At 38.8% G+C, this 24021-nt stretch overlaps 3 protein-coding genes and 1 pseudogene across 3 annotated transcripts; all 4 read left to right on the top strand.

Annotated features, from left to right (window-relative positions):
• Positions 1-1735: 1735 nt before the first annotated feature.
• LOC147347208 (olfactory receptor 12D1-like) lies at positions 1736-2662 on the top strand. Its single transcript, XM_086370520.1, has one exon. The coding sequence runs from the start codon at positions 1736-1738 to the stop codon at positions 2660-2662; it is 927 nt and encodes a 308-aa protein (XP_086226646.1).
• Positions 2663-10604: 7942 nt separating this feature from the next.
• Positions 10605-11529, top strand: LOC147347207 (olfactory receptor 1f45-like; annotated as a pseudogene).
• Positions 11530-15629: 4100 nt separating this feature from the next.
• LOC147347206 (olfactory receptor 12D1-like) lies at positions 15630-16570 on the top strand. The gene has a single exon (XM_086370519.1). The coding sequence runs from the start codon at positions 15630-15632 to the stop codon at positions 16503-16505; it is 876 nt and encodes a 291-aa protein (XP_086226645.1). The 3' UTR covers positions 16506-16570.
• Positions 16571-22852: 6282 nt separating this feature from the next.
• LOC147347205 (olfactory receptor 12D2-like) lies at positions 22853-23806 on the top strand. The gene has a single exon (XM_086370518.1). It carries the CDS (start codon positions 22853-22855, stop codon positions 23804-23806), a length of 954 nt encoding a protein of 317 aa, XP_086226644.1.
• Positions 23807-24021: the final 215 nt, after the last annotated feature.

Genomic DNA, 24021 nt, shown 5'->3' with positions numbered 1-24021 from the left:
AAGAAATATAACTGACCCTCATGCCTTAAATATCATAGCCCAATTTCCTTCCATTTTATAGTTTTTCCAATTCAGGTCCCAAGATGAGAAAGTGTATCCATACCTCTGTCCCAGGAAATGAAAGATAATTTAAGAAAACTTGAGGCCACTGAGAATTGTACTGGCTGTGGTTCTGAAACTAAGAAAGAAACAGGAAGGAAAAGAGGAAAAATGAAAAAAAAAAGAAATGGAACTCAAGATAAGAATTCCCCAAGGAGAATTCTCTTATGTTGCAGGTATAGAAAGCTATCTTGTTTATTCTTACAATACTCCTCTCAAACCCAGGGGACACCCTCTCTCAGAGTTTATATATCTAAAGAACCATGGATCATAAACAAAAGAAAGAATTTCAGAAACAAGAGGTTTTGGAATATGAAGAGCTTATACTATAATCCCAATATAAACTATCACTTCAAACATTTTTCTACTCTTTATTTTTCATAGTTTTCTACTGTTTATTTTTCTGAAGTATAAACCTGATCAACTTTCTTAACTATAAATTTGAACACTGAGTCAGGTAAGAGAATGAAACAGGCTCTAAGTTGCCCATATTCCCTGATTTCTTGTTAGTGTTAAATTTACATACGAGGACTTAGAGTTGGTTTCCTGTTTAATGATGGACATTGTATTGGTGGATTATGAAGGCTCTGGCACCCCATTCCAGTAGTCCTGCCTGGAAAATCCCATGGACGGGGGAGCCTGGTAGGCTGCAGCCCACAGGGTCACTAAGAGTCAGACACGACTGAGCGACTTCACTTTCACTTTTAATTTTCATGCATTGGAGAAGGAAATGGCAACCCACTCCAGTGTTCTTGCCTGGAGAATCCCAGGGACGGGGGAGCCTGGTGGACTGCCGTCTATGGGGTCACACAGAGTCGGACACGACTGAAGTGACTTAGCAGCAGCAGCAGCTACTGCCTATATTTTAGTGCCATACCTTTAGACATTCATCAAAGTAAATGAGTAATCTCTAAAGATTCAGTGAAATAAATTATTTAGTACAGAAAGTCTGACTGCTGTTTTCTTTAAACCGTAGGAAAAGGTTTTTTCCTCCAAATGAATTTTTGATACAATTTTGTTTTGTGGGTAGAGAACCAAAAATAACATTTGGCATATCATGTGTATCTTAAGCAGAAATGATAAAGTTTAACAGTATACAAAATACACATGGTTATTAAGGAAAGCTACTCTGAATTCCTTGGTGCCAGCCTTCAGTAAAGGTGTAATAAAGGTTAGATAATTACTACAAATATTCTCTAGATATAAAGGTGAATATCCCATGGGATCCTTAGAAATGTTTCCTAGTTAATTCACTTTTTTATTGAGGTCACATCGAATCTTTTTCTTCTCCACTCACAGGTTTCCCAAACTTTGAGTATGTGCTCAGTTATATCCAACTTTTTCCAACCCCATAGACTGTAGCCCTCTAGACTGCCCTGTTCACAGAATTTTCCAGGCAAGAATACTGGAGAGATTTGCCATTTCTTCCTCCAGGGGATCTTCCTGACCCAGGAGTTGAATCCATGTCTCTTGCATTTATAGGTTGCTTCGTTACCACTGAGCCAACAGGTAAGCCCTAAAACAACAAAGCTCTCCCTCAAAATATTTTTGTCTGGATGTGAAATCCTCACCTGCAGGACTCTGGTTTCCATGAGAGATATAATTTCATATCTTATATTGTCTTTTCTTTCAAGTGATGCTGAATCAAACCTCAGTCACTGAATTTCTCCTCCTAGGAGTGACAGACATCCAGGTACTGCAACCTGTTCTCTTTGTGATTTTCCTTGCAATTTACATTGTCAATATGGCTGGGAATGGAGTCATCATGATGGTTGTCATCTCTGATTCAAGACTCCATTCTCCTATGTATTTTTTCCTGGGAAATCTGTCATGTCTAGATATCTGCTACTCCACAGTGACTCTGCCAAAGATGATGGAGAACTTCCTCTCTATCCACAAAACAATTTCTTTCTTGGGATGCATAAGCCAGCTTCATTTCTTCCACTTCCTGGGCAGCACAGAGTCCATGTTGTTGGCCATGATGGGCTTTGACCGCTTTGTGGCTATGTGTAAACCACTTCATTATACTCTTATCATGAATCATCAGGTCTGTAGCCAGATGGCTGTCACTATCTGGATCATTGGTTTTTTCCATGCCCTGCTGCACTCAGTAATGACCTCTCGCTTAAACTTCTGTGGCTCCAACTATATCTATCACTTCTTGTGTGATGTTAAGCCATTGCTGGAATTGGCCTGTGGAAACACTGACCTCAATGAATGGCTACTTCATTCTGTGACAGGGGCCATTGCCATGGGTCCATTCTCTCTAACCCTTCTCTCCTATTTCTATATTATTATCTATCTTTTCTTCAAGACCCGTTCTTGCAGCATGCTCCATAAAGCACTGTCCACGTGTGCCTCCCACTTCATGGTAGTTGTTCTTTTCTATGCCCCTGTTGTTTTCACTTATATTCATCCTGCCTCAGGTAGCTCTGTGGACCAGGAACGGATCATTGCCATTATGTACAGTGTGATCACTCCTGTACTAAATCCACTGATCTATACTTTGAGGAACAAGGAAGTAGAAGGGGCTTTGAGGAGGGTGATCAGAAGGAGACTCTGACCCTAAGAAATCTAGAGAATTCCTCCAAGACATCAGTAAAAAGGCTATGAGAAAGTTGAGATGTGAAATTAGACTGCTTTTCTAATTGTTTACTGTTTGTGAAACAGAAGGCATTATATAAAGAAAAATAAATGGGAAAGTCCAGTCTAGTTGTGTTAACAGTGTGTGACTAGGTAATGTAAGGGAATCTTGAACAAACAGAACATTATACACATAATCTTTTTTTTTTTGGCTGTGCTGAGTCTTCATTGCTGTGGCAGCCTTTTCTCTGGTTTCAGCGAGTGGGGGCTTCTCTCTAGTTACGGTGCTCAGGTGTCTCAGTGCAGTGGCTTCTCCTGTTATGCAAGTGGGCTTAATTGTGGGATCTTCCCAGATCAGGGATCAAACCAGTGTCTCCTATATTGGCAGGCAGATTCTATACCACTGAGCCATTAGGGAAGCCCCTTGGAATCTTAATGTTGAATTTGTGTGGGGGATATAAGTTGATAAAACTATTTGGTTACGTATTCTTGTGTGTTCTTGAATAAAATCAGATACAGAAATTTGCCTCAAATATGCATATATTGTACAGTTGGATAATACTAAGGCTTGTTAATCTGCATGTTTCCTGTAAATTAACATATTGTAAAGTGAACAATAAAGTTATTATGCTGTTTTATTTTAAGAATTTGAGTGTAGGGCTATGGTTACTCAAATAGAAAAATAAATGTTAACTCATATATGAGTTAAGGGAAATTTTTAAGCAATATATCATGATTTCTTTTTCTCTAAGCAAGGAAGCAAGTAAGTAATTAAAACAAATAATGCTTTGAGTACTAATTAACAAAGATAAATTGTGAACTCAGACTCCAAAGATGCTTTATAATTCAAATGGACAACCTGTCAAAGATTACTATAAAATATTGCTAAAAATGGAGGCAGCATGAAAAAAAATCTCAGGAATATCTTCCTTGCTCGTTGATTTGTTATTTTCCCTTCAATTTCTGGTCATAGAAAATTGAGCTTCAAAATTCTTCCTTATTATTTATTTTGTTTTTGATTTCTATACTCATTTTCACAGATTGTAATGTGATAGAATATGATATAATACCAGTGAAATATGAAGAATTCATCAAGTTTGTTTTCCTTGCCTATCACCAAATTTATACTAAGTGAAAGCTATCAAATAGTAATTCAGTTCAGTTCAGTCATTCAGTCATATCCAACTCTTTGCGACCACATGGACTGCAGCACGCCAGGTTCCCTGTCCATCACCAACTCCTGAAGCTTGCTCAAACTCATATACATGGATTCAGTGATGCCATCCAACCATCTCACCCTCTGTTGTCCCATTCTCCTGCCTTCAATCTTTCCCAGCATCAGAATCTTTTCCAATGAGTCAGTTCTTTGCATCAGGTGGCCGAAGTATCAGACTTTCAGCTTTAGCATCATCCCTTCCAGTGAATATTCAGGACTGATTTCCTTTAGGATTGACTGGTAGGATCTCCTTGCATTCCTAGGGACTCTCAAGAGTCTTCTCCAACACCACAGTTCAAAAGCATCAATTCTTCGGCACTCAGCTTTCTTTGTGGAAGTATTTTTGGAGCTAATAGACAAGAATTACTATGGTCCTCAGTTTCTATGTTCCATGAAGTGTCACTGGACCTGAAACTATAGTGGATACCAGCATTCCCAACTATTTAGAGATACAGGATTCCCTGGTGTCCAGTGGTTAGCATTCTGCACTTTCGCTGCCAAGAGCCTAGGTTCAACGCCTGATTAGAGAACTAAGATCCCACAAGCCAGGCCGTGCAACCAATAAATAAATAAATAAGACTACTAAATAAATAATAGAGATACAGACTGAAAAGTTATAAAAGGATATTTTGAGTTCATGAACAGACTATCCAAATTGTTTACATCCACTTTTGTAAAGCAAAGAATTTGGTTCTAACCTAGCTCACATAGTTCTTCCATCTTCCTACTCTATCTTCTTTGGTCTCTTAATTCCAGTTTTGTTTATAAAAGAGTGTATGGGGAGAAGGCATTTTATACCCTGAACTATCTCAGACTAGAATTTCTATTGATCAGAATTTTTTATGTAATCCAATATACATGGATATTGTCACCCTGCTTATTCAACTTATATGCAGAGTACATCATGTGAAATGCTGGGCTGGGTGAAGCACAAGCTGGAATCAAGATTTTCAGGAGAAATATCAATAACCTCAGATGCGTATATGACACCACCCTTATAGCAGAAAGTAAAGAAGAACTAAAGAGCCTCTTGATGAAAGTAAAAGCGGAGAGTGAGAAACTTGGCTTAAACTCAACATTCAAATCTAAGATCATGGCATCAGGTCCTGTCACTTCATGGCAAATAGATGGAGAAACAATGGAAATAGTAAATGATTGTATTTTGAGGGCCTCCAAAATCACTGCAAATGGTTGACTGCAGCCATGAAATTAAAAGACACTTGCTTCTTGGAAGAAAAGCTATTACCAACCTAGGCAGCATATTAAAAATCAGAGACATTACTTTGCCAACAAAGGCCCATCTAGTCAAAGCTATGGTTTTTCCAGTAGTCGTGTATGGATGTGAGAGTTGGACTATAAAGAAAGCTGAGCACCGAAGAATTGATGCTTTTAAACTGTGGTGTTGAAGAAGACCCTATGAGTCCCTGTGACTGCAGGGAGATCAAGCCTGTCAATCCTAAAGGAAATTAGTCCTGAATATTCACTGGAAGGACTTATGCTAAGCTGAAACTCCAATACTTTGGCCCCCTGATGGGAAGAACTGAGTCATTGAAAAAGACCCTGATGGTGGGAAAGATTGAAGGCAGGAGGAGAAGGGGATGACAGAGCATGAAATGGTTGGATGGCATCACTGACTGGATGTACATGACTTTGAGTAAGCTCTGGGAGTTGGTGATGGACAGGGAAGCCTGGCATGCTACAGTGCATGGGGTTGCAAAGAGTTGGACATGATGGAGCAACTGAACTGACTGACTGAACATACATGGATGCTGTAAATTATAGAAGAGCACACGGTTACCTATTGCTACATGACACCCTGTAACACAGGTGGTTAAACACTTATTTAATTAAATTGCATTCTTCAGTGATTCAGAAATAGGTAAGAGTACAGCAGAGAATCACTGACTCTGGTTAATGTTTCAAGTCTCAACTCAGATGACTTTATCAATAGAGGTATGAAACAATTTGTTAAATTTCAGTATATTTGTATGACAAAAGTTCTCAGAAAAATAAAAACAAAAGGACACATATAACATGTTATGGCTGTATGTTAGTCTTTTCAAGCTATTCTTATATAAGGAGAGAGGGCAGTGACTTGACAAAATTGTGAGTTTTAAGTCGTCTTTCTAATTCCATGTCCAAATCAATATTAGACTTCTGTTTAATTGTTGATTTCATTCCTCAAACCCTATCTATAGGAAATTTTCTCAACAGAAAATTCCTCCAGGTTTTTTTCTAATGAGTAACTTTGGGAACTGTCTCTAGGGCTAAAATGGTTTCTTCTGCTGCCAAAATCTTTCTGATCTCAAAAGAGATAAATATTGATAATGCTCAGCTTCTAAACTACATTGCCTTTGCCCAGTCTCATCAATGTATGCCAAGGCCATGGATTCTTTGTTCTTTCCCATCCACTCACCAGTATCATTGGATAGAATACAGATTTCTAAGGTCACTGTTTATAGAGATTAGGGAAGCCAGAGGCAGGAGTTGAAGACGTCATTTGGCAAATGGAGTAATGGGATCAGCCTTCCAAGTGGACCACAGAGAGTTCAAGTTCTGCACTTGACGGACTGCATAATGTTTTGTGTATCTTTTTCCAATGCAGTACATAAATCAAGCCATCTGTAAGAAAACATATTAAAGCATTAAATTGCTACTGTAGAACTATGTAGTTGGAAGTTAAATATGTAAGTCTAGAGTTAGGAAAATAAGTTGAAATTTAAGGTATAATTGGAGAATTATATGTTTATAGCTATATAAAGCCCAGAACTAGAAGACAGAGAAGAGGAGATGGCCAGAAGTACATAATAAGGAAGAAGAGCAGTAACCAACCAAGAAGACTGGAAAGGAGTCTACATGGTGGGTATCCTGAATGCAGATTTTTTTTAATTAGAATATAATTGCTTTACAATGGACTTCCCTGGTGGCTCAGAGGGTAAAGTGTCTGCCTGCAATGCAGCAGACCCAGGTTCAATCCCTGGGTCGGGAAGATTCCATGGAGAAGGAAATGGCAACCCACTCCAGTACTCTTGCCTGGAGAATCTGATGGATGGAGGAGCCTGGTAGGCTACAGTCCACAGGATCACAAAGAGTCAGACATGATTGGGCAACTTCACTTTCACTTTCTTTCACAATGTTGTGGTAGTTTCTGCTGTACACAAATGTGAATTAGCTATATGTATGCACATATTCCCACAAAATTTGTTTCAGATGCTGATGGCATGGATGCCAATGGCGTGGATTTTACTTACTAGAGAGTAGAAACAGTGAAGCATGTTAAGCTGCTGATGAAACGTGAAACTAACTGGAAGTGAGTTGATTAGAGAAAGCTCAAAAAGGATAACAATTTAAAAGGTGAGAAAGGGTCTGAAATGAAGGACATTTTATAGGAAATAAAATTTCTAGCCATTGGTCTAAAGTTGATGGATGAAGGAATTAGATGGATCAATGTTTCCAACCCATGTTGGTACGATAATATTTTGTTGGTAAAAAGTTTTATTCTTAAAATGGAAGAGGACTTTTGGAAGAAGACAATGTATTGTCCTCTCCTGCCTTCACTTTTCATTAACCAATTTATTCATTTTCTGACAAATAGCATATTTAGCATTCCAAGTGCTAGAGATACACAAGAGAGGAAAACCTTGTTAGGGAGACCAACATTAACTAAATAACTTAAATATTAAAAAAAAATAAATGTGATTACATCCTCCATATTACAACTTCAACAACTGACCAAGAGCCTAGACAGGAAGGGTTTTCTTTGTCAAAGATGCCACAGAAGACTTTCCTAAGAAAGTCACCAATAGAGCCAAGGTTAGAAGGATGAGCTAGAGCTGACTCAGAGTGATGAGAAGGAACATGGTCCATACAAGGCAATGCAGTGCAGACAGTGTTGCTGGGAGCACATGATAATCAACTGTGGTGCGAGTTGAAGCTGGTGACATGAAGCTCAAAACCAAATGAGCTTTGTCAGACATGGTAGGGTTTTTCATATATAAGTGGTATCACATGGTATTTATCTCTTTCTGATTTACTTCACTTTTGTTGCTGTTTAGTCACTCAGTCGTGTCTGACTCTTTGCAACCCCATGAACTACAGCATGCCAGGCTTCCCTGTCCTTCACTATCTCCCAGAGTCCACTCATACTTATGTCCATTGAGTCGGTGATGCCATCCAACCATCTCATCCTTACTTCACCTAGTATGACAATATATATAAGTTTATATAAAACATCTTCTTTATCCATTCATCTGTCCATGGACTTTGAGGTTGTGTTTATGTTTTGGCTATTATAAATAGTGCTGCTGCTATGAACATAAGGGTACATGCATCTTTCTGAATCATAGTTTTGTCTGAGTATATGTCCAGGAGTGGAAATGCTGAATCATACATTCTATAGCAGCTCTATTTTTAGTTTTTTGAGAAAAACTTCATATGGTTTTTCATAGTGGTTATACAATGTAGGACAATTCTCTTTTCCCCATACCCTCCAGAATTTGTTATTTGTAGACTTTTTAATGATGGCCATTCTGACCAGTGTGAGGTGATACCTCATTATAGTTTTGATTTGCATTTCTCTAAAGCCAGGCTTCAGCACTATGTGAACCGTGAACTTCCAGATGTTCAAGCTGGTTTTAGAAAAGGCAGAGGAACCAGAGACCAATTGCCAACATCCACTGGATCATCAAAAAAGCAAGAGAGTTCCAGAAAAACATTTATTTCTGCTTTATTGACTATACCAAAACCTTTGACTGTGTGGATCACAATAAACCATGGAAAATTCTGAAAAAGATGGGAATACCAGACCACCTGCGTCTTGAGAAATTTGTATGCAGATCAGGAAGCAACAGTTACAACTGGACATGGAACAACAGACTGGTTCCAAATAGGAAAAGGAGTACGTCAAGGCTGTATATTGTCACCCTGCTTATTTAATTTTATGCAGAGTACATCATGAGAAACACTGGACTGGAAGAAGCACAAGCTGGAATCAAGATTGCCGGGAGAAATATCAATAACCTCAGATATGCAGATGACACCACCCTTATGGCAGAAAGTAAAGAGGAATTAAAAAGCCTCTTGATGAAAGTGAAAGAGGTGAGTGAAAAAGTTGGCTTAAAACTCAACATTCAGAAAACGAAGATCATGGCATCTGGTCCCATCACTTCATGGGAAATAGATGGGGAAACAGTGGAAACAGTGGCAGACTTTATTTTTGGGGGCTCCAAAATCGCTGCAGATGGTGATTGCAGCCATGAAATTAAAAGACGCTTACTCCTTGGAAGGAAAGTTATGACCAACCTATATAGCATATTGAAAAGCAGAGACATTACTTTGCCAACAAATATTCATCTAGTCAATGCTATGGTTTTTCCAGTGGTCATTTATGAATGTGAGAGTTGGACTGTGAAGAAGACTGAGCACCAAAGAATTGATGCTTTTGAACTGTGGTATTTGAGAAGACTCTTGAGAGTCCCTTGGACTGCAAAGAGATCCAACCAGTCCATCCTAAAGGAGATCAGTCCTGGCTGTTCTTTGGAAGGAATAATGCTAAAGCTGAAACTCCAATACTTCGGCCACCTCATGCGAAGAGTTGACTCATTGGAAAAGATTCTGATGCTGGGAGGGATTGGGGGCAGGAGGAGAAGGGGACGACGGAGGATGAGATGGCTGGATGGCATGACTGACTCGATGGACGTGAGTCTGAGTGAACTCCAGGAGTTGGTGATGGATAGGGAGGCCTGGCCTGCTGCAATTCATGGGGTCACAAAGAGTCGGACACGACTGATCGACTGAACTGAACTGAACTGAATAATTATAGTAGTTTCAGGTGTGTAGCATAGTAATTCAGTATTTTTTACAGATTATGCTTCATTAAAAGTTATTACAGGATAATGACTGTAATTCTTTTTGCTATACAATATATCCTTGTTGCTTATCTATTTTATTTTCTTCATTTTCTTTTTTAAACTTTTTATTTTATACTGGACTATAGCCAACTAACAATGTTGTAATACTTTTAGGTGGACAGTAAACAGACTCAGCCATACATACACTTGTGTGAATTCTCCCCCAAACTCTCATCCCATCCAGGCTGCCATATATTATTGAGCAGAGTTCCATGGGTAGAGACCAATTTTTAAATAAAGAAGTGACATGATGAGATTTTTTTTTTTTAAGGATCACACTGACCACAGTATGGAAAACATATTGGATGGGGCAAGATCCATGTTAAAATAGGAGGATAACAGTTCTCCAGCCAGTCACAAACCTCGAACTAAAATAGTCACTGTGAGTGTGGGTGTGAGTATTTATTGAGCCCCTTCCATGTGCCAGACACTGAGCTAAGTACTGAAACATCACTTCTGCCTTGAAAGACTCGTGGTCTTGTGAAGAAAACAGATGCACAAGCAAGTAGTTAAATACCAATCACACAAAATTTTATTAAGAAAACTCGTTATGCGTTCCTAACTCCAGGACGTCTCTGTGGTTTCTTTCATTCTCTTACCTTGATGTCTCCTTAATTTGACCATCTTTTGTGAGGTACAACCCTTGTCCTCCCCATTGCTATTTTAGTTTTTTATCCATTCTTCCCATTGGTGGTATAAGTAAAACCCATTGCCAAGAGAAAGGATCCAAGGTTCTAGCTAACTGTAGTGAATCCTCTTCATGATGATTCTTTTCTTGTAACCCATCAAGACCTGAAATGAACTGCAGTAAGAACCCTGACTTTGTCCTCTCAGGACTATCCAGTGACCCAGACAAACCACAGCTCCTCTTTGGTCTCTTCCTGGCCCTCTACTTGCTGAGTCTCTTAGGAAACTCACTACTGCTGCTGGCTATTGGCACTGACATCCACCTCCACACCCCCATGTACTTCCTCAGCCAGCTCTCCCTGGTCGACCTCTGCTTCACTACCACCACAGCCCACTAAATGCTGGAGACTCTGTGGACCAGCAGCAGTTGATCTCCTTCTCTGAGTGTCTGGCCCAGTTAAATTTCTTTGCAGTTTTTGCTGATATGGACAATCTGCTTTTGATGGCCACAGCTATCAGCCACTACGCTGCCATCTGCCATCCCCTGTACTATGGACTCCTAATGACTCCTTGCAGATGTGCACTGCTGGTGGGTGAGTCATGGGGAGTGGCCCACTCTATGTCTCTTGTCCATGCCCTGTTGCTATCCCAGTTCTCATTCTAGACTAATCAAGAAATTCCCCACTTTTTCTGTGATTTTGGACCACTCTTTAGACTTTCCTGCTCTGATACCCACCTCAATGAGGACCTGATGATGGTTCTGACAGGACTCTTAGGAATCAGCCCTCTCCTCTGCATCATAAGCTCTATGCCCATATTTTCCTTGTTGTAGCTTGGAGCCCATCAGCACATGGCAAAAAGAAAGCCCTGGCCACATGCAGCTCCCATTTCTCCATGGTCATCCTCTTCTACAGCTCGGTCTTTGCCACCTACCTGAAGTTCCCGTCAGCTTCTCATGCCTCTGGGGAGCTGGGTGCTGCTGCCATGTATGCCCTGGTAACACTCACTCTCAATCCTTTCATTTATAGTCTAAGAAATAAGGATGTGGAGAGTTCTCTGAAAAGGGTTCTGGGCATAGAGAGCTCATGGCATTAGGAATAATTCTAAGAAACCAGTGTTTGGGGAGGGGGGGGGGGAATCACACTCTTCACCACCACACTGATAAAGTGAGGCTATTGCACAGTATAGATATGCTATAGCATAAAGAACACTAGTTCTTTAGAAGAACTAGAAATTAGGAGAACTAGTTGTTAGAACCCACTTTAACTGCTAGCTCTAGGTTTATATATTATATATTATCTATATTATTATATCAAAATATATCAGTAAGATGTCAAAGTGAAATTGTTAGTCACTCAGTTGTGTCCAACTCTTTGTGACACCATGGACTGTAGCCCATCAGTCTCCTCTTGTCCATGGAATTCTCCAGGCAAGAATACTGGAGTAAGTTGTCATTGCCTTCTCCAGAGGATCTTCCTGACCCAAGGATCAAATCTGGGTCTCCTGCATTTGCAGGCAGTCTGATCCACTAGGGAAGCCCACTTCAGGTTGTCATGGTTTAGTCACTAAGTCGTGCAGGACTGTTGCAACCCCATGGACTGCAGCCCTCTAGGCCCCTCTGTCTGTGGTATTCTCCAGGCAAGAATACTGGAGTGGGTTGTCATTTCCTTCTCATATATTTTATATATATACGAATACCATAAATATTAGATTATAATATATATAATTAGGTATATTAGCTAAAAATAGTATACTTAAGAGTGGATTCCATGAGCTGTTCTTTAAAGTTGACTTATAACACTAATAGTATTGAAATTTAGTCATCTGTTCTCATCATTACCACCATTTTGACCATCATTTCCATGGCTATCACTGGTTTAATTATGAAAATTTTCACCATCAGCTTTACTATAGTCAGTACCATTTTTTTGTCATTAGCATCATGTTACAAATTAACATCTTCTGCTCTTTCCCCATAATACTGCCAGTATCATCACCATTAATAAGAGACTGGAACCTGGCCTATGCATTTTTTCATTTTTAATGCCTCATTTTTCAGAATCTTCTATTTCTTTGTGTTTTTGTGCTATGTTGATAATTGTGGGAAGTATCATAATGGCATGGTGGATATGTTTTATAAAAATGTTTTCATAAATTTGAGAGTATAATAAATATTTACATTTGAAATGAATGATTGCTTAGTTTTGTTGTTGTTGTTGCTTCACTTTAGTCATGTCCGACTCTGTGCGACCACATTGACGGCAGCCCACCAGGCTTCCCGTCCCTGGGATTCTCCAGGCAAGAACACTACCATGGGTTGCCATTTCCTTCTCCAGTGCATGAAAGGGAAAAGTGAAAGTGAAGTCGCTCAATCGTGTCTGACTCCAGCGACCCCATGGACTGCAGCTCACCAGGCTCCTCCGTCAATGGGATTTTCTAGGCAAAAGTACTGGAGTGGGGTGCCGTTGCCTTCTCCGTTGCATAGTTTATATAACACAATACATACACAATGTTTAAAACTTTCTTTAAATTATTCCAGGAAAAAAGGAATGCTAGATATTTGGCACAATATGGGCAAAATGTTGATGTCAAAGCAGAATGATAGCTACAGGAGGGTTTTACACCACTGTCTGCATTTTTCTGAAAGTTTAAAATTTTCTACATTAAACGTTAAAATGAAAAAGTAAAGTGCGTTCAGCTTTAAATATTTTTTAAAAATCAATGTCTTTAGGCACAGCAATCAATCCATAAAGAATGTATCAAGGTAAATTCTGAATATAAACAATACTTTTATAGAAAAAAAAATTGAATACAACTAAAAATTCCCAATGATAAATGTTTATTTATTTGTAATTCTCCAGACCAGACTGTTGGAGTGGGTAGCCTTTCCCTTCTCCAGGGTATCTTCCCAACCCAAGGATCAAACCCAGGTCTCACACATTGCAGGTGGATTCTTTACCAGCTGAGAACACTAATTTAAGAACGAATTACAATATCAAACAACAATGCAAAAACCGCAATTACTTTGCACCAAAGATACAGCAGGGCTTCCCCAATGGCCCAGCAGGTAAGGAAACTGCCTGCAATGCAGGAAAGGCAGGGTTGAGCCCTAGGTCAGGTAGACCCCTGGAGGAGGGCATGACAACCCACTCCAGTGTTCTTGCTGGGAAAATCCCATGCACAGAGGAGACTGCTGGGTCCATTGGGGCCTAAAGGGCCAGACATGACTTGAGCAACTGAACACAAATGATACAGCAAGAAGCGAAGATACTTTGGAGAGACAAGTCTCATTCTCATAGAGAGAAATATGAATTTTGGGGATTCCAAAATTAAAGAAAATATTTTAACAGTATTACTAACTGTGAAGAGTCAGATTTAGAAAGAACAAAAGCAATACTACTTCTTCCTCTTTCTTTTTTTTGTTTTCCATAGAACCACAGTAAAAAATTAGTAGAATATTTAAAAGATAATCATCTTTCTGTATGGATCCATGGGATATGACTGGCCCTCATTCAACCTTAACTGTCATTGCCCAATTTCCTACCATTTTATACAAAGTTTTTCCAGGGAAGTCCCCAAGATGAGAAAGTATATCCATCTCTCTGTCCCAGGAAATGAAAGGTAATTTAAGAATTCCTGAGGCTCTTGAAACTGTACTGACTATGGTTCTGAAACTGGGAAAGAAACATAATAAGGAAAGAAAACAGGACCAATGAAAAAAATGGAACTCAAGATAGGAATCCTCCAAGGAGAATTTTCTTATATTGCAGGTATAGAAAGGTAACTTGTTTATTCTTTCAATAATCCTCCCAAACCCCAGGGACACTCTCTCACAAGGTTTGTGTATCTGAAGATCTATGGATCATGAAAGACAGGCAAAATTTTAGAAAAAAAGAGGTTTTGGATGATGAAGATCTTATACTGTAATTCCAATATAAACTATCATGTCAAACACTTTTCTACTCTATTCATTTAAAATTTTTTCTACTATTTACTTTTCAGGAATGTCAACCTGAGATGCCTTCTTAACTGTGGATTTGAACAGTCAATCAGGTAGGAGAATGAACCAGGAGACAGGCTGGAGAGTTGCCCATCTTCTCTGTCTTCCTGCCTGTATTAAATTTACATGCCAAGGATTTAGAGCTGAATTCCTATCTTATGATGGATATTGTGTTTGTGGATTATGAAGACTTTTTACTAGCTACATTTTTTTTGCCATATCTCTAGATATTTTTCAAAGTAAATATATAGTTGATAAATATTCAAGATGCAGTGAAATAAATATTTAGTACAGAAAGTCTGATTGCTCTTTTTTTTAACTGTTAGGAAAAAGTTTTTTACCCCAAGTGAACTTTTGATACAGTTTTGTTTTGTAAGTAGAGAACCAGAAGCAGTGCTCGGCATATGTGTATCATAAGCAAGAATAATTAAGTTTAACCATATACAATATATACATGGCTATCAAGGAAAGTTACTCTTAATTCCTTAAAGCCAGCCTTCGATAAACGTGTATTAACATTAAATAATTTCTCAAAATTCTCACTACATTTAAAGGTGATAATCTCATGGGATTTCTAGAAATGTTCCCTACTAAATTCACTTTTTTATTCTAGTCACATCATATCTTTGTCTTCTCCTTTCATGAGTTTCCCAAATATTGAATGATTCCTTTTAACAGCAAGCACTCTAATGTTTACACCTCCATTGAGAGTTCTTTATAGCTCTTATTATTCCCTCACTGTCAATGTTTCTTAGGTTAAAAACCCTTCAAATGATTTTGTACTAAGTCAAGAGACAGTAGTGTGGCTGAGAGCTTAACAATTTACCCTCTGTTAGATCTTACGATGATAAAAGACAGGTCTTTATCAGAAAAGATGGTAGGCTGGCAATTTGCTCTAAATCCATGGAAAAAAGAAAAGATTTTTTCTTGAAAAGATGTATATATATATATATTTGAAAAGATATGTCAAATAAAAAACAAAGTGTTTGAGTATCAGTCCATAAATGGCATATAATGTTAATAATTAATAATCTAGTGGTCCAAATATTGTAGAATCTGTGCTGCTCAGACTATTTAAAACACCACCGCTCTACCTCAAAATATTATTGTCTAGATGGGAAAATCCTCAGCTGCGGGAAACTGGTTCCCATCAGAGATAGCATTCCATATGTTATTTTTTCTTTTCTTTCAAGTGATGCTGAATCAAACCTCAGTCACTGAATTTCTCCTCCTGGGAGTGACAGACATCCAAGTACTGCAGCCTGTCCTCTTTGTGGTTTTCCTTGCAACTTACATTGTCAGCTTGGCTGGAAATGGAGCTATCCTGATGGTTGTCATCTCTGATTCAAGACTGCATTCTCCTACGTACTTTTTCCTGGGAAACCTGTCATGTCTGGATATCTGCTACTCCACAGTGACTCTGCCAAAGATGCTGGGGAACTTCCTGTCTACCCACAAAACAATTTCTTTCTTAGGATGCATAAGCCAGCTTCATTTCTTCCACTTCCTGGGCAGCACAGAGTCCATGTTGCTGGCTGTAATGGGCTTTGACCGCTTTGTAGCTATCTGCAAACCACTTCATTATACTCTTATCATGAACCATCAAGTCTGTATCCAGATGGCTGTCGCTGTCTGGATCATTGGTTTTTTCCATGCCCTGCTGCACTCAGTAATGACCTCTCACTTAAACTTCTGTGGTTCCAACCATATCCATCACTTCTTCTGTGATGTTAAGCCGTTGCTGGAGTTGGCCTGTGGGACCGTTAAGCTCAATGTGTGGCTGCTCAATACTGTCACAGGCACCACTGCCATGGGCTCATTTTTTCTAACATTCCTGTCCTATTTCTGTATTATTATCTATCTTTTCTTCAAGACCCATTCTTGCAGCATGCTTCATAAAGCACTGTCTACTTGTGCCTCCCACTCCTTGGTAGTTGTTCTTTTCTTCGTCCCTGGTGTTTTTGTTTACATTCATCCAGCCTCAAGTAGCTCCGTGGATCAGGATCAGATCATTGCCATTATGTACAGTGTGGTCACTCCTGTGCTAAATCCGCTGATCTATATACTTTGAGGAACAAGGAAGTAAAAGGGGCCTTGAGGAGGGTGATGTGAAGGAGGCTCTGACTTGAAGATATCTGAAGAACTCTTCGGAGGCATAAATAAATAGGTAATGAGAAATTGGAGAGCCTACTAGGTTCCTCCATCCACGGGATTTTCCAGGCAAAAGTACTGGACTGGGGTGCCATTGCCTTCTCCATAGCAAATTTATACTGCTTCTCAAATTGTTTACTCTTTGTAAAACAGAGTGCGTGTGTGCTAAGTTGCTTCAGTTGTGTCTGACTCTTTGAGACCCTTGGACTGTACCTTATTAGGCTCCTTTGTCCATGGGATTCTCCAAGCAAGAATACTGGAGTGGGTTGCCATTTCCTCCTTCACGGGGTCTTCCAGATTCAGGGATTGAACTCACATCTCTTATGTCTCCTGCATTAGCAGGTGGTTCTTTACCACTAGTCCTACCTGAGAAGCCTATGAAACAGAAGGAATAGTATAAAGAAAAAATAAATGAAAAAGCCCAGTAAGTTGTGTTAATCAGTGCATTCCTAGGTAATACAAGGGAAATTTGAACATATGTACACTATGCATGGAATCTGAAAGTTGAATTTGTTTGGCAGATATTGGTTGATACAAATGATCTGTCACGTTTGTGCTCTTAAATAAAATCAGGTACAGAAATTTGCCTCAGTTACTCATACATTGTATAGCTGGAAAGTGCTTGGACCAGTTTATCTGTGTGTTTCCTGCAAGGTAACATATTATAATGTGAACAATAAAATTATTATGCCATTATACTTTACAGATTTGAATTTAGGATCATGGGCACAAATGGAAAAGTAAATACTAACTCACACATGAGTGAAAGGACATTTTTAATCAGTATGTCGTGATTTCTTTTTCTCTAAGCAGGGAGGCAAGTAATTAAAACAAATATTGCTGTTAGTTCTAGTTAACAGAGGTAAAGTAACCAATGATTTATCTAGAGTTTTGTGAACTCTGACTGCAAAGATGCATTATAAGTCAACTGACAACCTGTCAAAGATTACTGTAAAATATTGGTAAAAGTATAGTCAGTTTGAAAAACATCTCAGGAATACATTTTTAGCTTTTAGCATGTTATCTTCCCCTCAATTTTTGGTCATGAATATTGAGTTTCAAAACTTTCCCTATCATTTATTTTGTTCTTTGATTTCTATACTTATTTTCACAGACTGTAATGTGATATAATATGATGTAATTCCAGTGAAATATAAAGAATTCCTCAAAAATTTGTCTTGCTTTCCTTACCTGTCACCAAGCTATGCTAAGTGAAAGTTATTAAATAGCAATTGCTGAAGTATGTTTGGAGGCTAATAGACAAGAATTACTATGTTCCTCACTTTCTAAGTTCCTAGGTGTGCCACTGAATCTGAAACCATGGTGGGTGCCAATACTTACAACTATTTAGAGATACAGAATTCCTGGTGTCCAGTGTTTAGGACTCCCTGCTGAAGGCACAAGTTCAATTCCTGGTTGGGGAACTAAGAACTCACAAAATAAGTAACACAGTCAATAAATAAAAAATAGGAATAATAAATAAATAAAATACAGATACAGACAGATAAGACTATAAAAGGATATTTTGAGGGCACAGACGGACTGCTCAAATTTTCTACATTCACTTTTGTAAACCCAAGAAATTTGGTTCTAACCTTACTCACATGGTTCTTCCATCTTCCAATTCTACCTTCTTTGGTCTCTTGATTCCAATTTTGTTTATAAAGGAATGTGTGTGGGAGAAGGCATCTTACATCCTGCACTATCTCAGACAGAATTTCTATTGAACAGAATTTTTGACACAATCCAAGCTTCGTAGAGACTGTAAACTGTAGAGGAGCACATGGTTACCTATTGCTCTATGACACGCTGTCACCCTAAAAACAGATAGGTAAACACCTATTTAATTAAACTGCATTATTCGGTGATTCAGAAATTGGGGAAAGTACAACAGAAAAGCACTGACTCTATTGAATGTTTCAGTCTCAACTGAGATGACTTTATCAACAGATGAATGAAATAATTTGTTAAACTTCAATGTATTTGTATGACAAATGTTTTCAGAACAATAAAAATAAAAAGACACATATAATGTGTTATGACCATATGACAGTCTCTTCGAGCTATTCTTATATAAGGAGACAGGGCAGTGACCAAAAACAAATTGTGAGTTTTAAGTAATCTTTCTGATTTTATGTCCAAATCAGTGTTAGACTTCTGTTTATTGATTTTATTCCTCAGCCCTATCTATAGGAAATTTTCTCAAGAAAACATTCCTCCAGATTTTTCTCTAATGAGTAACTCTGGGAACTGATCTCTAAGGCCAAAATAATTTCTTCCTCAAAATCCTTCTGGTTCAAGAGAGATGAAGATTGATAATGCCCAGCTTCTAAACTACATTATTTTTACCTGGTCTCATCAGTGTATTCCAAGGCCCTGGCTCCTTTGCTCTTTCCATCTACTCACCAGTATCATTGGATAGAATGGATAATCCCAAGGTCATTGTTTACAGAGATTGGGGTAGCCAGAGGCAAGTGTTGAAGCTGTCCTTTGGCAAATGGAGTAATAGGATCAGCTTTCAAAGTGGACTATAGAGAGTTCAAGTTCTGCACTTGGTGGACTGCATAAGGTTGACAGTGTATTTGATTTGTGTATCTGTTTCCAATGCAGTATGTAAATCAAGCCAGCTGAAAGAAAATATCTTAATGGTTAAGACAGCTACTGTAGAACTGCCTAGTTGGAAGTTAAATATGTAAGCCAGAGTTAGGAAAATAAGTTGAAATTAGAAGTATAACTTGAGAGTTATCTGTTTATAGATATATAAAGCACAGAACTAGAAGACAGAGAAGAGGAGATGCACAAAAGTGGATAATAAGGAGGAAGAGCAGTAACCAGCCAAGGAGACTGGAAAGGAGTCACCATGGTGGCTCTCCTGAATGCACTTTTTTTAAATTGGAGTATAATTGCTTTACAATGTTGTGTTAGTTTCTGCTGTACAGCCACATGAATCAGCTATATGTATACACTTATCTTTTCAAAATGTGTTTCAGATGCCGATGGCATGGATGCTGATGGCATGGGCATTAGTAATTGGGGGTTGAGACAGTGAGCCTGTTAAGCTGCTGATGAAATTAATAATTAAGAAATTATTAATGTCATGAATATATTATGAACTTCAGCAAAAATGAAATACAATTGAAAGATGGACAAAGTACATGGCATTTGTAATGGCAATTAGAAAGCTTGGATAGATGTTGGAATGCATATAGATATTCCTTGGATGAAGCAGATACAATACTACTACTAAAGCAGAGAGCAAGAAGTGAAGAAGACACACATTGGCGATATCAGCCTCATTCTCCTAGGGAGAAGTGTGAGGTCTGGGATACCACAATAAAAGAAAATATTTGAGTGTTAATACCAACAGTAGGAGAATCCTGGCGTTCCAGTGGTTAAGAATCTGCCTGCCAATGCAGGGGACACAGGTTTGATTACTGGTCCAGGAAGATCTTATATGCTGCTGAGCAGCTAATCCCGTGCGCCACAACTCTTGATCCCAAGCTCTAGAGCCTGCGAACCACAACTACTGAAGCCCGCATCCTCTAGAGTCCATGCTCTGCAACCCGAGACGCCACCACAATGAGAAGCCCGTGCACCACAACGAGGGAGTAGCCTGGGCTCACAGCAGCTGGAGAAAGGCCGCGCACAGCAGTGAAGACTCAGTGTGGCCAAAAATAAACAAATAAAAATTTTTTTAAAAACACCAACAGTGAAGTGTCAGACTCAGAAGGAACAAAAGCATTACCGCTTCTCCTCAATCCTCTCTTTTGTATTCCATAGAACCACAGTAATAAATGAGTAGAATACCTAAACGATAATCATCTTTCTGTGCAGATCAATAGGATGTGACTGGCGCTCAATCCTTAACTGTCATGGCCCAACTTCCTTCCATTTTATATAGAATTCTCCCAGAGCAGTCCCCAAGATGAGAAAGTGTATCCATACCTCTGTCCCAGGAAGTAAAAGATAATTTTAGAGAGTGAGGATCCCCAAGGAGAGAGGGGTCTGGAATTCTCAAGAAGGAAGAAAGGACAAACTTTTTTCTTTCTCCACATTCCTTAGGATTATATAACAATAAGGTATCCTGCCTAAGGACAGTCTTTGGATTCAACCTTCTGTTATCTTAAAATTATGGGAGTAGACCTGGTCTTTACAAGGATGTATCTTGCCTGAGGACAGTGTTATCTTAAAATGTAAATTATGGGAGTAGGTCTGATGAGGTCTTTACACCCTCCAGACATTCTTTGGATTATATAACCTCATTGTTAACACTAGCAAGCGGGTACTCTTTCTGCCCCCTTCTGATGCCTATGTCAGAAGCTTTTTCTATCTCCTTTATACTTTAACAAAACTTTATTACACACACACACAAAATTTTAGAGAGTGCAATACTAAGTGAAGTAAGACAGAGAAAGAGAAGTATCATATGACATCCCCTGCATGTGGACTCTCAAAGAAATGATACAAATGAACTTACTTGTGGGACAGAAAAAAACTCACAAACTTAGAAAATGAACTTACGGGTGCCAGGGGAAGGGATAGTTAGGGACTAGTATGGCTGTGTACACACTGCTATATTTAAAATGTATAACCAACAAGAACCTATTGCATGGCACATGGAACTCTCTCAGTGTTATGTGCTGGCCAGGATGCGAGGGGAATTTGGAGAGAATGGATACATGTACTTGTATGACCTGAGTCCCTTCACTCTTCATGTGAAACTACCACAACATTGTTAATTGGCTAAACTCCAATTAAAAATAGAAAGTTTAAAGTTTGGGGGAAAAAAGGAAAATGTAGGCCATTGAGACCTATACTGTCTGTGATTCTTAAACTAAGAAAGAAGTACAGTAAGGAAAGAAAATAGGAATGATGGGAAAAAAACAAAAATGGAACTCAAGATAGGAGTTCCCCAAGGAGAATTCTCTCATACTGCAGGTATAGAAAGATCCTCCCAAACCCCAGGGATATTCTCTCTCAGGGTTTGTCTGAAGATCTGTGGAACGTAAAAGACAGGCAGAATTTCAGAAAGTAGAGGTTTTGGAAGATGAAGAGCTTATGTATCTGGTCCCAATATAAGTTGTCCCTTCAAATATATTTTTACTCTTTATTTTTCTCAATGTTTTTCTATTATTTACTTTACAGGAGTGTCAACCTGGTAAGCTTTCTTAGCAGTGAACTTGAACACTCAAACAGGTAGGAGAATGAGCCAGGAGACAGGCTGGGGAGTTGCACTTATTGTCTGCCTTCTTGCTAGTATTGAAGTTGAATGCCCAGGATTTCGGGCTAGTTTCCTATCTTATGATGGACTCCCCATTGTGTTTGTGGATTATGAAGGCTCTTTACTGCCTACATTTTTATTGCCTTTCTCTAAGTGTTCTCCAGAGTAAATATGTGATCTTTAAATATTCAGGATGCAGTGAAATAATCATTTGGTACATAGTCTGATTACTATTATCTTTAGATGTTAGGAAAAGGTTCTCTTCCCCAAGGATTTTTGAAACAATTTTATTTTGCGGGTAGAGAACCAAAAATGAAGTTTGGCATATCATGCATCTCTTAAGCAGGAGCGATAAAGTTGAACAATATAAAAATATACATGGTTATCAAGGAAAGCTACTCTGAATACCTGGAAGCCAGCCTTCAATAAAGGTGAAATAATGGTTAGATATTTACTCAAAATTTTTTCTAGCTATAAGGGTGAGAATCCCATGGGATTGCTAGAAATGTTCCCTACTGAATTCACTTTTTAATTCTAGTCACATCAACTCTTTTTCTTCTCCTTTCAAGGATTTCCCAAATTTAAAATATTTCCTTTTTATATAAAGCATTCCATGGTTTGCATCTCTATTTAAATTTCCTTAGAGCTCTTACTGTCCTCTCTTTGTTGATTACTCTTAAGTACATCAAATGAGTTCTTACTTTGTTAAGAAAAAGCAGCGTAGTGGACTATTTAAAAATTGACTCTCTGTTGGATCCTAGGATGATAAAACACAAGTGTTATTAGAGAAGACGGCAGGCTGGCAACATGCTCTGAATCCCTGGAAGAAAGAAAAATATTGATAAATCTAATTTTTTAAAAGTGTTTGAGTAACAGTCCACAAACACCATGTAACTTCAATATTTAATAATCTAGTGGTCCAAATATTGTACAACCTGTGATGCTGGGACTATTTAAACAGCAATGCTCTCTGTCTCAAAATATTATTGTCTGGGTGAGAAAATTCTCAGCAGGAGGACTCTGGTTCCTATCAGAGATCGCATTCCATGTTATTTTGTCTTTTCTTTCAAGTGATGCTGAATCGAACATCAGTCACTGAATTTCTCCTCCTGCCAGTGACAGACATCCAAGTACTGCAGCCTGTTCTCTTTGTGCTTTTCCTTGCAATTTACATTGTCAATGTGGCTGCGAATGGAGCCATCCTGATGGTTGTCACCTCTGATCCAAGACTCCATTCCCCTATGTATTTTTTCCTGGGAAACCTGGCATGTATAGATATCTGCTTCTCCACAGTGAGTCTGCCAAAGATGCTGGAGAACTTCCTCTCTACACACAAAGCAATTTCTTTCTTGGGCTGCATAAGCCAGCTTCATTTCTTCCACTTCATGGGCAGCACAGAGTCCATGTTGCTGGCCGTGATGGGCTTTGACCGCTTTGTGGCCATCTGCAAACCACTTCATTATACTCTTATCATGAATCATCAAGTCTGTATCCAGATGGCTGTCACTGTCTGGATCACTGGTTTTTTCCATGCCCTGCTGCACTCAGTAATGACCTCACGCTTAAACTTCTGTGATTCCAACCAGATTAATCACTTCTTCTGTGATGTTAAGCCATTGCTCAAGTTGGCCTGTGGCAATACTGAGCTCAACTGGTGGCTGGTCAATAATGTCACAGGCACCATTGCCACGGGTTCATGCTTTCTAACATTCCTGTCCTATTTCTATATTATTATCTATCTTTTCTTCAAGACCCACTCTTGCAGCATGCTTCGTAAAGCACTGTCCACGTGTGCCTCCCACTTCGTGGTAGTTGTTCTTTTCCACGTCCCTGGTGTATTTGTTTACATTCATCCTGCCTCAAGTAGCTCCATGGACCAGGATCAGATCAGTGCCCTTATGTTCAATGGGGTCACTCCTGTGCTAAATCCACTGATCTATACTTTGAGGAACAAGGAAGTAAAGAGGGCCTTGAGGAGGAAGATTTCAAGGAGTCAATGACTTGAAGAAGTCTGGAGAACTTTTCTCAGGCATAAATCAAGAGGCAATGAGAAACTGGAGATATGGAATTATACTGCTTGTCAGAGTATTTACTATCTGTGAAACAAAAGGAACTGTCTAAAAGAATAATAAATGGAAAAGTCCAGTAAGTCATGTTAAACAATGCATTCCTAAATAATGAAAACTTGAATAAATGCGATACTGATCATTGAATT

Source organism: Bos grunniens, chromosome 23 (assembly GCF_055505025.1).
Source record: "Bos grunniens cultivar Pamir isolate PY7600 chromosome 23, Bosgru_T2T1.0, whole genome shotgun sequence".
NCBI lineage: Eukaryota > Metazoa > Chordata > Mammalia > Artiodactyla > Bovidae > Bos > Bos grunniens.
The sequence above is the reverse complement of the archived record's forward strand: the minus strand, read 5'-3'. Positions and strand labels throughout refer to the sequence as shown.